Source organism: Lepisma saccharinum, chromosome 4 (assembly GCF_977018435.1).
Source record: "Lepisma saccharinum chromosome 4, izLepSacc3.1, whole genome shotgun sequence".
Lineage (NCBI taxonomy): Eukaryota > Metazoa > Arthropoda > Insecta > Zygentoma > Lepismatidae > Lepisma > Lepisma saccharinum.
This window is the reverse complement of record NC_139232.1, coordinates 60,594,862-60,610,900: the sequence shown is the minus strand read 5'-3', so window position 1 is coordinate 60,610,900 and position 16,039 is coordinate 60,594,862. Positions and strand designations below refer to the sequence as shown.

Below are 16,039 nucleotides of genomic sequence, written 5' to 3'. Positions count from 1 at the left end.
AGGATGTCAGTACGTCGAAGGCGATGCGTCTCCCAAAATCTCCATTGCTCATGAAATGCTCGTTTAAATTCATCATCAGACAAAATGGACGTATTCATTTTCCAATACCCATATCCCCTAGGCACTAAGGGAAGATCAATGTTAATTGCCATTATCACCGCCAGGTGGTCCGAAAAACATGTAGGAGTGAGAGAAATCGAAGTAACTTTCTGACGCAGTGCCGGGGTAACATAGAACCGGTCTAGCCGGGACGCACAATTGTCTCTAATATAAGTATACCCCTGCTTATCAAAGTATTTATCTGTCCAAACGTCCACCAATTTAAAACCAGACACCAATTTTTGGAGGGAATTAGATGTTGCAAAACCAGGACGTTGATCTTGTGGAAGCAAGACGCAATTGAAGTCGCCGCCACAAATGATATGTTCCTTTACACCTTGCAGTTCAGCCGCCACTTCTGTCGCAAAAAAATTGTTCCTCTGTGATCTCTGATTTGTACCTGATGGGGCATATATATTGCATATCCAAACATTTGCCACTTTCGCACATATAATTCTCCCATTAGGGTGACACACAACGTTAGTGATGGGCACCGTATTTTTAACGAGAAGCGCAGTCCCCGTTGCCTGACAATTTGCATTATTATATACTACTATAGATGGGGGCAGTTCAAAATTTATCACTTGAACTTCCTGGAGAAAGGCTATATCGAGAGACGACTGGATAAAAAAGTCACCCAGCGCCTCTTGTTTATTCCTGTTTTGTAGTTTGTTAATGTTAATCGTGCCTATTCTGAGTGTTGTAAACATATCTATTGTAATCGTCCTACATGTTATCAGGGACGCTGTATCCCCCTTATTGCCAAGGCTCTCCTTGTAACCATTATACCCGACATTTACACCACAATACAATAAGACCAATAGATGACAAAAGTACCACATCAAGGAAATGGAACAGAGTGGTACAAATCGTTGATCTTCTTTATAAAAAAGAAGAAACTTATATATACAAAAAAAATATATACTCGATCACTCTATCATACCTATCAGTCCCCTATCAAAAGCCATTCGTATAACCACAATCATTACACTCTTACAAAAATTACTTAAACCTCCTCCACATTACTACTCAGTCCACGAAATCAGTTTGTGGAAAATTTAGTACTATTAACACTGTTACCTTTAGGTACATTGCCTATTTTTTTTTTCTAACTAACCTGTTTATAATCATGTTTAGTGTTGTCAGTATCCACTCCACTCTCTCGAAGAAATATTATAGAATGTACACCTGCAGTATTTTTCTTCTTTTTTTTCTATGACGCACACGACAAATAACTTTGGATACTACACTAGGGGTGGTCACTTCTTCCTTTCTTCTGTTAGTGCAGATACCCATGGGTGTGGACTCAGGACTCCCCAGATACCTGTGGATGTTGAGGCAGAACTCCCCCGGGTTTTTTCTTCTTGCTTATTGGCGGGACGAATCGTGGTCTGGATCGCTTGTGTCTTGAAGAGCGTCGTTGTCCTTTATCCGTGTTAATTGCCGGAAATTCATCCTCTGTTTTCGATTCATCCCCGGATCCACCTTCTGTGCCGGTGTCTACTTTCTGGAATTCTATCTTCTTGTCTGCTTCATTTCCGAGTTGTGAGGGAATTCCTGAGGTGTGTTGTACCTTGTCAGGTCCATCTAGTGTTGTTAAGGGGTTGGAGTTGGAAGGTTGGCTACTCTCTTCATTTTCACCTACACTTTCACCTTGTTGTTCGTTATGTATTTTGTCTTTTTCGGTGCTCTTCTTTTGGCTTGGGTCGTTTGGTGTTAACTGTGTTTGACGCTCTGAATCCGTAGCGGGTGTCTCTATTGTTTCATTCGTGAAATGGGGGTTGGATCTATGGCAATTGACTTCTTCTCTTGATGTTGTATTCGAGTTTTGGGGTCTTGTCAGTACTGGAAATACTGTAGGTTGGGATACCATAGGGGTCGTTCCAGTGGTCAAATTAACAGGGACTCGTCCAGTTCTATTAACGCGGGGTCGTCGCAAGGGGCATTCTGAGAAGTTATGTCCCTCCAAATCACACCCACTGCACGTACGTACTTGACCAGAATAAGTTACCCAGTACCTGTCTCCTTGTATGGTAATGTACGAAGGGATTGCTTTCCGCAGGGCCATTTTAAACACAATGCGCCCCGTTCGTGTTTTATAAATATGTTCTTCTGAATACTTCTCTTCCTTTACGTTCAGCACTTCACCGTATTCACTAATTACATTACAAATCGCATCGTGGCTTAATTCGTCTGGCACTACATGCACACTTACAAAAACACTCTGCTGGTCTGCCCATTCCACATCTATTTTATGCCGTCCGTCTGCATCATAATAGGGCACTTCAGCTCCATAATCATTTAATAATCGCTCACCCACAACTTTCGTTACAAATTTCACAAATACACAGTTTCGATAGTAATCAATTTCAAAACTTTGAACTTGGTTCGATGTCACACCGTACGTGTTATGAAACCACTTATGTAAATCCAGCGAAGTAGGTCTAGATTTTACACTACGAAAAATAAATTTCAACTTCGAACCCGGGACCCCTGGCGTCGTACCGCGATGTGATAAACACTCTGCCACGGGGCCCGGCTACTATTTGCTGTTAAAGCAAGAAGCTACGGTAGGTACAGGATGATTGCCGTGCCTTATATTATTCTTATATCCTAGGTTTTATCAAATAAATAATACACTAGAGGCACATGCAGTGTCGATTTAGGCGATAAAGGTAGAATATTTTTCTGGAAAGTCGAATATTTGGTTTGAGATATTGCAAGAACCTGGCCGGATTTTTACTTCCATGTGAATAGGTGAAGAAAAGTAATTCGTTTCGACTCATTTGAGGGGTGTAAGGGGGTGAGCCTTTCCGAAGACGCCCAGCTGTCAACCTCCCTTCCACGTAGTATACCCTCGACTGAATTTTGCAGACTAGCGAGGCTCTGGCGTCTGGAATCACAGAAGCTCGTATTGTGTTGTCTATATATGTTTGTGCTTGTTCCTTCATCCTTCGCCTATCATCACCATCCATCCTCATCTTCCCAATTAGCCAAAAGTGGCAGAAAATGGAAATAAAATACACTAAATCAGCAACAATTGACTTATTTTAAAAAGAACAGGGCTGAACTACAGTCACTAATTCCTAAAACAACACACAGAACTCGAAATGCATCGAGTCAAAGTTAATGTACTTTTGTTGCATCAACAGGTACAGTTAAACGTCCAATTTTGGTTTATTTGAAATGGTGGTTTCTGATCTTCTAAATTGATGCATTTTAAATTCATTCCACGGAACAGCAGCTGATAAAAGTACCCTTTTGTGCATTTCTATGTCTAATTTGATGCATCAAAAGTGTGTCAGTAGTAGTTTATGCATTTTAATGTGTTACAGGAGTCAATATTATTTGGGGGTCAATTGGCTCAATTTGAAACAATGCGAAATTAGTAACTCGAAAAAAGTGGTCCAACCACTAATTCATATGATCCTGATACAGGTATTAAGTGATAACTAACTTCTTATCTGAAGAAATTAAACAGTATTCCCTTTTTCAGTATTCCCTGCTGGTATTCTCCAGTCACCATTCTTCAAAAAAGGGCGAATAGAGTAAGTATTAGTCATTTAATTCCATCTGAACGACTACATAAGAATTAAGTAACCTACTAACAAACATATTCAGGAACATACTAGTAGCAGGATTGTCTGTGTTATAGAAACTCTCTATTTTCATCAAACTGACTGCATCAACAACAGATAATATCTTATCCAGAGCTTAACTATTGACAATGAAAATCAATTTCTAATGGTGAATTTGAAAAGACCATAGGTTTAACAGCCGGAAGATATCCAACAGAATTATCTAGGAGGACTTTGAATGCTCTTAGAACACAAACCGGCCAATAATACTACTTCTAATTATCAGCCTAACTTTTTTATGGCCATCTTTCGATCATTTCGTTGTATTCAAAATTCTTTTTCGTCTTTTTATGCAATGCATTATCACATGTTCAGCTTCTTCTCGTCTCTCGGTTGAAGACCCACAGGATCAATATTGCCTGAATAAATGATTTTTATAAACAGGAAAATGATTGTGTAAAATGGAAAGCGATTAACGGTAAAGATAGAAATAAGCATGACCGAAATAACCTCGAAAACAACTATAACGAAAATAAATCAACTTTAAGGAACACGTGTGAAGGTATAAAAGCCAAACAGAATAGCACAAAAGAGAAAATAGAGAGAGAGAGAGAGATAGGATAAGACAGAATTAAGAGAAGGAATCGAGTAGAAGGCACAGAGAGAAGGGAGAGAAACAGCAAGAAAGAAGAAGATGAGAAAGAGGGTAGGAAATGTAAAGAAGGAAACAGGAAGAAGAATAGAACATGCGAGAAGAGAAAGAAACGGAGTGGATAAATGTGAAATCTTCTTTGTTGTAGCTGTGTGCAGAACAGTCAATTTTATTTGAGAGCTAGTAACAAAACAGTTCATAATGGCTGACGCAAAAAGGTCCATGTGTCGATAGATTGAAAGAGGCTTGATGATGAAATGAAACCAAATATTAATAACCACAAGACACAATTTTGTCGCACCTTTTTCTCACGTTTCCAATACGTCTGTAACTTTGTAACGTAAGAGGGGAAAATGTCATCTCAATGAAGATGTGGAGAGGGAGTCGTTTTAATAGCTTTTATACTTTACTCAGGTAAACTCAGTGATGGAACGAAAGATATGTGTGGTGGTGGTGGGGGGAGGGGTGCAAGAGGTCGAACGCCTTTTCTCAGTCGATTAGTCCGCCCCTCACCACCTCCCCTCCTGCAGCAGACAAGAAAAACTAGAAAATAAATGCTAATTTAATCCAATTATGCACTTCGTATGTTTTTTAGTTGTATATTTTTATATTAATTGTCACTACTCACCAGATAATATTACATCCTCCTCACTCATTTTCTTCTGGCACAGTTACTTGTCATCTCATACCTTTGTGGAAAATTATGGTTAAAATCTATTACAAACATTTTGGAGATAATTTCGAGTAATAGTGCAAAGGTTAAAGTTGTAAATATTCATAAAATATGTTGTTTTACTTACATTATTGGCTTTCATTTTGTTTTCTAGAGTTTTAAATTATGGTAGCATTGGCGTTGTGATTGGACATGAGATCACCCACGGATTCGATGACATGGGTAAGTTGATTATAACTTATGAAGGAAGAATATAATTCAAAATTAGATTTGAATGTTGAATTTAGGGAAAGGTTGCAAGAAATGGTCGCGATTATGAGAATTATTGGCCAAGTAGATTCGATTATACGAGTTATTATATTATATATAATATTCGAATATCGCCTTCAACGACTCAGAGGTAGGCGGGCGGGCCCAACAAAAATAAAAATAGATAAATGAGTAGTATATTAGAGTATTGAGGGGCATATTATCTGCATCCTGCAGATAATATTCCTGCCTGTCTCACTATTTAATTTTCCTGCATCGTTGCTATTAGAAACACAATCAAAATTTGAATTTAAAGCAGAATTTGGGAAATAAGTGTGTGGCACTAAACAATTACAGTTATTAATAATCAACATGCAGACATTAAACATAATATTATAATTTTGTTTAGAAGATTTTATTTTTTTAAAAAATGTTGATTGACTTATTCTTTAATTGGATTATAAAGGATGTGGGTAAATATAGTGGGAGAATCAATCGTTTAAAAATGAAAAATATTTTAAAAATAAGCAAGATTAATCTTTTTAAAAATGAATTATGTAATGAACATTAAACCCTTTGAAGGTCGTCAGAGCGATAAATACGGCAACCTGGCGCAATGGTGGTCCAACAACACATTGCAGACGTATCTGGAGAAGGCGCAGTGCTTTGTGGACCAGTATGGCAACTATGAACTTCCGGAGCTTCATGACCTTGTACAGGGAAATGTAAATCTAACCAAGGTATACCTTATAAGGTCTTAGATGATTATTCTTTCTGATCTTTTTCGTCCAGGAAAACACGTTACAATTAATCTCTACTTTGTATAACACAATTCGTTCCTTTAACATTCCAATTTCTCAGTGATTTTAAGCCAACCTCCGTGGCGGAATGGTTAGCACAGAGGTCCCGGGCTCGAATCCCGGCCTGGGCATGGGTCCCTTCATCAATTTCATCATATCATCACCCATCCAATTAGCCAAAAGTGGCAGAAATGCGAAGTAAAATAACCAAATCAATCACTCAATCAGTGCATTTGACAATTTGCATTCTTTAAAGTACTATAGTTGTATGGAATAAACACAATGTCAAGGGTTGATTCAAGGTCCGCAGTGTGATTACATGGTCCAACAGTAGGGAACAGTGTAGCTTATACAAGTAAGATTCTGAGGATAAAGAATGTTGAAGTATGGTGTTGATCACACCACCTTCTTTTCTGAGATTGTAAAAGCAGAAGCTGCAAGTACTTAAAGCTGGTCTTCGAGCATTGCTTGAAGTGAAAATTGTTAGTTGGAGAGGCTGTTTGGTCGATCTTTTGGACTAGCTGAGGGGATGCTCTGATGATATAACACGGTGAACACCTGGGAGGGATGCTTTGTCAAACCTTTGCTAGCGGGGAGTTACAATCTTCCACCCTAACAATTTCCACCTCAACGAGAGCAAAGCATGGTCAGGGCCGGATTAAGACGACATTGGGCCTGATGCTTGAAATCTTCGGTAAACAATAAACACAACGACGCTATAGTTACGTCACAGCGCAAAGAATAATATTAACTGTATAATAAGTAACGCTGTGTCTAGGTGGCCGAAATCGGGGCTCCAAATTTCATTCTAAGATTTATTTTCAGGTTAATATAGCAAAAGAAAACTGTTCAGCTTTCGAAAAAATCTCGTCTGTTTTCATCTAAGCCTATTTCCGGAATGGGCCTGATGCTGCAGCATCATTAGCACCCACCTTAATCCTTCACTGAGCATGGTGCTTAGTTTTGTTCTTCCATCCGCTTCATTCATCGTTCATTCATCATCATAATAGCATACGCTCCGTAAAGAAATAAACAAGCCACAAACACGGAAGTGATTGAGTAAACAAGAAAAGAAACAAACAAAACAAAATTTTACAAAATAAAACAAATCTTTCAGTAGAAGAACTAAGTCAAAGTATTTTTTAACGCACAATAAAACTTCTCAGTGATGTTAGGCTATTATTCGAAAATAATTTGAAGATCATCTACACCACACCTCTCTCTTTATTGATAGTATTGGTGGCAAATACAATAACAACGGCTTTAATATTAAGAACTACAAGTTAGAAATGGTATTTGTGAATTCAAATTCTTCTATAACCGCTGACAACTGATGATGGTAGAATATCAGGTTACTTATCCGAATTCGACCCAATTTTCCAAAGCAGAGGTGTTTTTTTTTTTTTTTGTTTTTTTTACGCTGTAGTAAATTGCAGGAATCTTGACAATTGAGTGCCTCGGGAGTAAAACTTGATAACCCACACGCCGTTCAAAATTGAGTTAACATTAGATGCAGTTGCTGCACAGTCTCCAACCGCTGTACAATAGTAAATGAAATTCCGTCAGTAGCCGGTGATGGGCAGAAACTCACGGAAACATCTGGGTAACCCATAAGCCCCAATGTAATGGACGAAATTCCACCTGCTTTTTCTCTCGGTTTCATGCTTTTGTGGATTATCAAGTTTTACACCCGAACCACTCAATTAATCCTATACCACAGAGATGTTGAAAGATAATTCTAAAAACAACAATGCTCCAATTTGCTTCTGAAAATAAAACACATATTATTTATGTTATGATGTCAAACTCAAGTTATGTTTAACTACTTCATCTGGACACTGACAATTTTTCTTCCTTATTCAGGTAAATGGTCAGACGACCCAGGGAGAGAATATAGCAGATAACGGAGGCTTAAGGGAGGCGTACACTGCATACAGAAAGTATGTGGAGACGCATGGTCCAGAATCCAGACTTCCGGGGATACCCTATACACCAGAACAGCTTTTCTTTTTAGGGTTTGGCATGGTAAGCTTTTTCAACAATAGTGAACTTGCTTCACAGTTAATAAACATAAAATAGAAGAGCAGCCTGTTCCAATGGTATCGTAGGAAAATCTGTCAGTTAAGACTGGATCAACTTGCGATTTATTGATATTTTCAAAGGTATTAGGTACTTCTAAGATGAAACTTTCATAGGTTAGAAATGTACAAATACGTGTTTCAATTACCTCATATTTATTATCTTTTGTGTTAAATCTGGTCTTCGAACTGCCGTCTTGAGTTCACTTTATGCACAGATAGGCTAATCAGGACTGGATCTACATTTTAAAAGTGGTATCGGTGTCCTTTGATTACAAGACGACGCCCAAGGGACTGCCGTGTTAAGAAAAGTAGCCAATAGATGATTCTGTCAACAGTGAAGAATTTATTTTGGTAATTAGAATCTCTTAATAAGTTATATATAATAATCCAGTAACAAAATTAATATGAAATATTCAGAGTAGTAGCAAACTGTGCTAAATGACAGTTCTGGCACACACAGAAGATGTATTATATAGATTTTTTTTCAGCAAAAAATGTGTACAGATTCGACCAGTACTCGAAGTCAGATCTTTGTCATACCCTGCACTTGCTACACAACTTTCTATTCTTTTTTCAGGACTGGCAAACATAATTACTCGCCTAATGATCAGTCGCCTTCCCAATGACGTGGTGGTAACGTCATCGCCTTGTAATCAAAGGGTCCCGGATTCGATACCCGATTGAGGCACATAGTGGTTCCGATCCCACTTTAAACTGTAGGTCCAGTCCCGATTAGCCTTCCTGTGTATAAAGTGGACTTAAAACAAAACAAAAATACTCACATCTAATGACCATTTATCATCATCGCGATTAGACAAAATTGGCAGAAAGAGAAGTGACCAAATGCAAATATTGTATTTTCACGAGGATTTCTATCTATTGCTACCTACGAAATAGCAAATGACGCAAATGCAGTATAATCTGCCATTTACTCATGCTATTAAAAATATTCTTCATGAGTTTTTCAACTTATAAAGTAACGAAAGGGATCAACAAAAGAGGACTATTGGCAACTGCGTATGCGTCGATTAACATCTAACAAGAATAGTTTGATAAGGGTAGAAGAAGATAAAGAGGGAAAAGAAAGGAGAGAAAAGGAAAACAAAGAGAGATTGAAAAAGAAGATAGACGCTAAAGAGATACAGACAGAGATGGCGAGAGTGAGGGAGACAGAGAGAGAGAGAGAGAAAGAAGAGAGAGAGAGAGAGAGAGAAAGAAGAGAGAGAAAGAGACAGAGGCAGGGAAAGGAAAAGCGAGGGTTGCAGAAAAGGAGGGATAACAAAGGTTAGAAGTGAGATGGAGGTCTTGTCAAAAACCAAGGACAGAGAGAGAGAGACATGGGATATTTAATATACTTTTAAGAGTACAATCTTATTCATAAGAATATGCTTTCAGTAAGAGAGTTTCAAAACACGTACGGAACGCACAATCCTTGGCCTTGGCCTATTTCTGCAAGAAAAAACAGTTCCAAATTGAAAACAAGAATTTTGATTCAAAATAAGCCGCCGTTCAGTTACCAACTTACAATCTCGCTACCGATGGTTCCAGGTTTGAGTCTTGACCTGACAATGAGATTTCTTTTGCTAGTTTCCATTCACCAGTTGCAATTAATCATCATTCATCCTGCATCCTCGCCGTCGTGATTATCCAAAACGTGACTGAAAAGGTGTGTGAATAATAAGAAAGTTATGCAAAGACGAACAATATAACTGAAAAGTGATAAACCTAACACCAATTTCGAAAGCAATTGTAAAATTGAGGTCTCTACCAATTGGAAATTATACACTAATGCAGGTGCTGTTACTTGTATATTTTATTATTATTATTATTTGCAATCCACCACACACTGTCCAAGATAGACTCAACATATTTCTTATTTTGTAGGTTTGGTGCGAATCTAACACTAAGGAATCACTATTGCAAGAGGTGCTCTCCGATCCACACAGTCCACACCAGTTCAGGGTGTGGGGGACCGTTTCCAATTCAGAAGAATTCGCCAGAGCGTGGAACTGCCCTCCGAGGGACAAGATGAACCCTATGGAGAAATGTGTTATTTGGTAGCGACGTCAAGGAATACACCACCATTGCACAAAGATGTATATATAAGACGCACAAGGCGAACAGAACACTATTTTACAATTTGCAAAATATGCATAATGCCAAAGTGTTAATTGTTATTCATTCGTAAGAGCAAGAGATTAAGGCGGGAAGTTAATGTCAAGCATTTTGTAACATAATGTTTAATAAAGTAATGTATTTTTAGAGATGGATTTTTTGCCATTTTACCATTTATAATGTGTACAAAATATATATTTTATAAATATCTTTTACTATTAGCAACAAAATTTACCTGAACCCAATTTGCCTACCTAAGGTTTTTGATTGTTTCTAGTGGTGTACAAAGTCTGGAAGGTAAAACCAATCGCAAGATTCAAAAGAAGGAACATTTCTGGACGTTTACTGAAAATTGGAGTCGGTTTCAAATAATAGTGAACATTTTGTTAAGAAGTAACGTTTAGGCCATATTGGGTACACATGTACTCAATACGACCTAGTACGATTTTGTTCTTTCACGTCCAAAAATGCAACAGAAATTGTAAAGGAAGTACCACAATGTAATTTTTATAGGTAGATAAATATATTGAAATTTACATTTACTTTAATATTTACAATATTTACATATTTACATTTGCGCTACATTTACATTTTATTTACGTAACGACATAATGAGATTACACAAAGAAATAACATCGTTTACATACCAGTAAAAAAGGAAGTGAGGTGTCATAACTTGTCACCAGAAAACCATGGGTTACACATCACAGTTTGGGCAAATGAAAGGTATTTCATCATCCTTAGTGACTCCCAGACACACTATGTGAACATAAGAATAACATATGTCACATTTCCACATGTCCTTTTCGATATATTCCTATGTAGGCCATATTGTACCTTACACAGTGTTCGTTTTTCCTTTGTTTTAAACAGAACTTCAGATTAAAGTCTAAACTATGTACATTGTTGTAAAGTGAAAATTACGAGCTATCATAATATGGACTAGAAATATAAACACCTATCACCAGGAGCTGCGCCAGAAATTTTCGATCGGGTTTGCAGAAACTGTATAATGATAAATTCGGGTGGGTAGTTTAAATTTAAAATCACATATGAATTTTACATATATGTATCACTCCCCTCTCTGTTACACTCCCAACATCGCGCTACGACGGCAGGGATCCCAGGCTCGAATCCCGGCCTGGGCATGGATGTTTATGAGTGTTCATTCATCAATTTTATCACATCATCACTCATCCCCAACTTTGCAAATTAGCCAAAAGTGGCACAAAAAGCTAAGTAAAATAAAGCAAAATAATCAATCAATAAATTTTCTTGCACTTCCAATTATCCTCTGGCCTCTTCTCTCTTTCCTTTTCTTTTTTCCTCTTTACTCTTTAATGCTTATATCTATCGTTCTCAGCGTATTATCTTTCTCTAATTTTCTTCTCGTTCCATTCTTCAATTTTTTCTCTTAAACTATGTTGTATCACAAGGAGGCATAGGCGTGCGCAGACCATCTGATTAGGGGAGGGCAAAAGCCTTGATGACATTTCAGTAGGATAAAAAAAAACTCATTCATTGTCACTGTTTTAATGCTATTTCATTGGTGGGTATTTGTATACTGTATATATATATATACGCGTATACATATATACATATACAACCCACGACCACAGATTCGTATAGAGGACCTCAAAACAAACAACTTTTCTCCGCAACATTTTTCTCGTTGGTGCGTCGATTCGACGCTACAGCCGTTCAAAGAAGGCCGTTTTGCCGCCTGAATGCTGGCAACCAAACACTACATTTGATCGTATCAGTGACGTATTTTCCTGCGGCGAAACAGCGCACGGCAAGGTTGCAAGGCACACATAAATTTTGTGAAAAATTACAAACTACCAACCACATTATTAGCTGTAAAACGAAGCGAGAAACGCGTCCAGTAGACCGAACATCATAGTTTACCAGCCAGATCAGCAGTCATCTCAGGGGAAGGGGGAAGTGAACGAACGATATGAGAAATGGTAAAAACGTATTCAAAATGAAGTGTAAATATCAGATTTTGTCTCAGCCTACATGTCAAATATCAAAAACAATACATTTTATTGGACTTACAGCTTTCATGTGGCTGTTTACGCCCAGACATGTCAAATATTTGCAAATCTCGTTGCAAGGTTGATATCTACAGGTTTGTGTCCAGATACCTTGTGGTACTTTTATGCTGATAACGGAAGTATACGAGGTTCACGTTGTTACATTACGGCTAAAACACGTACAACCACAGTAACAATCTAATCATGAATCAGTAGCGAATATACTGCCCTGTCCACAGTTGGAAACTATTATATGTGTATCCGGTGCATAGATAAACACAGTCGTCGGAGAGCTTGTATTACTACTACATACTATATCCCTGTATTTTGAACCATTTTTGTCACTTGCCTCATAATGCCATGAATATACTTTATACGTATTATATGTTGCTTACCTCTGGAATTTTGAGTTATTTCATTTCTATTTTGTCATCTGTTCAGTGTGTCACAGACAACTAGTATCAGAAGGACGAAGTGGATAGACTAAAGTGTAGATGCCAACTTGGTAACTAGATTTGCAAATATTTGACATGTAAGCTGACACAAAATTCGATATTACCAGTTCCACTTGAATTCTATTTTCTTTCTACCATTTTCGTATCGTTTGTTTACTTCCTGTTAGGTTTCATAACGTGTTTTCTTGTTTTGTTTTACGGTACATAATGTGGCTGATTGTAGCTATGCCATTTTTCACAGAATATGTGTGTTCCTGGCAACCATGGAACGCATAGCTTCACGAGGGGATATGACGTCACAAATGCAATCAAATGTTGTGTGTGGTTGCCAGCATTCAGGCGGCAAAACGGGCTTTTTTGAACGACTGTAGCGGCGAAAGGATGCACCAACGAGAAAAATGTTACTGAGAAAAGTTGCTTGTTTTGATGTCCTCGATACGTTTTCGTGGTCCGTGAGCGCCATTAAAATGACACCCTGTATATGTGTATATATATATATATATATATATATATATATATATATATATATAATGTAGCAACATAGAGGCACCATAATGAATAAATAAATTGTCTCTGAAATGCGCCGCGCTCCTTTTCCTCCATTATGTTCATGCATTTAAGAAAAGACTGTTTAGCAACTGATTTTGATCGTCTGGAAGATATAATGCAAGAAAGACGTGAAAACTAATTCAATCTTGAGTATCCTTTTGTCCTGCTACTCTTAGATTCTACTAGTCTTGCTTTCCTTTACCTCAATGTTTGCCCCTGTTGCCCCCCTAGAAATAATTTCCGTCCAAGGCTGGGGAGGGGTAATACCCATTGCCCACTGTGGTTGCGCCATCGCACCCCCTTCTCCGATAGTTGCTTTGAACTTTAATCAGCTTGAAAATACTTGAATTTCTTTAAGAGTATAATATCGTTTAATAACGGCGATAAGATTCCTATACACAACATTTCTAGGTGAAAGTATAATGATGTAGGGGCATTAACTTCTGGAAAAGGGGGTGCGCAAGGATGGCCACACCTCCACCTTAGAAATCGAATGTCAAGCTAAAAGTATATATTTTACACGTATAATTTGATTTCAGTCATAGTAATTTACATTAATGCGATAATTTCAAATTCAAGTGGTGTTTTTTGAGGGGCAACACTATTATGAGGGCCCCATGAAAAATTACCTTGTTTGTCCCTCCGTGGGAAAAATCTGCGGACGTACATGAAAGGGGTGGCGGCGATTGCCCCCCCCTTCCTCTTGCTCACGCCTATGCAAGGAGATCAGCAAGCTCTTTCAATGAGCATGTTCATAACGAAGTAGAAAATCTTCGGGTTTCTTCGTCCTTCTTCTTTTCATCTTTTGTCTTGTCTGCTTTTTTGAACCCTTTGTTACGTGCATTTCATTATTGTAATATGATGACAGTACAACAAATTTAAACCGTTTCGGGGTCCCTTTATTCCGGGGGCCCCGGCTGCCCCAGTTTAGCTACGTCCCTGGTTCGGACCTTATTTTAAATCGTAGGTCTAGTCCCGATTAGCTTATCTGAGCATAAAAGTGGGCTTAAAAACAAACGAACAAACAAAAACGTCTATTGGATAGTGTGTGACGTAACTTTTCTCCTTTACGTCAGCTGCATCTACAGATTCTCTTGTCACTTTAAGCCGAATCTCTGATGCTTCTAAAGTTTAAAACCATTATTCTGTGTTTGATTACAACTATGTTTCCACTTTCCGATGCACTGTAATCGAAGCTTTCCTGCCGCCTCTTCCCACATCTAAATAGGATTAAGACTCATTATCAACTCAATAATTCTGAAGCATTTTTCAAACCTACAGAACTGTTACACGTATACCAAAATTTATTCACATCGGTATTGTAGTGATTTTTCTGATTGCTTCTTATGAGTAGAACAAAAATAAAGAGTTATTTTGGATACCATATTGTTATTTGAAGATGACATGAACATAAAAATTGTTATGAAATAAAAAAAAGAACACATCAAATTACCCATATCCTTCCTAGTATTTCAGGTCTCACCGATGGCGCAGTGGTAGCGTCGTCTCCATATAATCAAGGGGCCCCGGGTTCGATACCGGGTGGAGGCACATAGTGGTTCGTATCCCACTTTAAACTGTAGGTCCAGTTCCGATTAGCCTTACTGTGCATAAAGTGGACTTAAAACACTAACTCAATCAATATTTCCTAGTATTTCAACGGGCTGATTAAAAATTCGTGTGTTGCTGAAAGAAGCAACTCAAAGAAATTTTGTTTATTTATAGATTTCTTCAATCATACTCAGACTGGGATTTATATATATATGTGGAGGCCCGGAGCTGACATCAAGAACTCCCATCCCTCTACACACACTTTCAGTTATAACTTTTCGGCCAAGTTAAGTTAGATGGTTAGTTATATTTATATGTTTTCTTTATTGTTCTTTTTTACCACATTCCAAACATTTTTTTTTCAATATGTGGCACTTTTAAAAGAATTTTCTCCCCGTAAAGCTCCGGAGATGCAGCTATCATGTCCCCTAAATTCTCATCTAATCTTGATTATATTCCTCATAATTTTGCGCCTCCATTAAAGCCCCTAAGCTTACTGGCTGCTTCTAGTCATGTACGTGTTAATTAGTTTCATAAGTTTTCGTTTCAAGAGCTCTGGTAATTCCTTTCGCGTTTCAATGACAAAGTTAAGGAAGTTGAAAGAAAACTTTAAATTAATATCATTCAACATAATATGTAGACAGACTTTCGTAAATTCATTCACTAGAACATTGTTTCGACAAAAGACAGCAAAGCTTTTTATGGAATGATAATAGGTGTATTGATAATGGTTACGTCTTCACTAAGTCATCAAATTATGTGAGTGGGTTATAGAAGCACCTGATAAGGATTGCACACAGAGACACAAACAAACAAACAAAGAGACGCACATACACACACATTGAACTAACACTCTTTAAAAAGAAACGGTGTAGAAATGTAAATACATTTGTGAATGACTTACGTTTCTGAATCCACAATTCCCACCAATATCTGTAAAATAACAAAAAAAAAGGCTTGAATTGTCCTGTGGTGCATAGTGTTGACCACGAGACGAGACTTTGGCCTGTCTCGTCTCGTGGAGACTCGTGGAAATGCTGTCTCGTCTCGAAAATATTCGTTTGTCTTATGACACATGGTCAATCTCGTCTCGTCTCGAATTTTTAAAAGCCTGTCCCGTCTCGTCCCGTGGGCAACACTAGTGGTGCAAAATGAAAACTGCGTATTTTGGATGTCACTTTGATCATCCTAGACATTAACA

General features: G+C 37.8%; 1 protein-coding gene across 1 annotated transcript in view; it reads left to right on the top strand.

Moving 5' to 3' along the window:
* Window positions 1–10,306, top strand: part of LOC145987172 (neprilysin-11-like) — a 36,057-nt gene extending 25,751 nt beyond the window's left edge. The window contains exons 15-19 of the mRNA XM_083121683.1: window positions 3,596–3,647; window positions 5,157–5,224; window positions 5,834–5,991; window positions 7,915–8,076; window positions 10,017–10,306. Of these exons, the coding sequence (XP_082977809.1) occupies window positions 3,596–3,647; window positions 5,157–5,224; window positions 5,834–5,991; window positions 7,915–8,076; window positions 10,017–10,193 (617 nt within the window). The 3' untranslated portion in view covers window positions 10,194–10,306. The remainder of the gene's footprint in view (window positions 1–3,595; window positions 3,648–5,156; window positions 5,225–5,833; window positions 5,992–7,914; window positions 8,077–10,016) is intronic.
* Window positions 10,307–16,039: the final 5,733 nt, after the last annotated feature.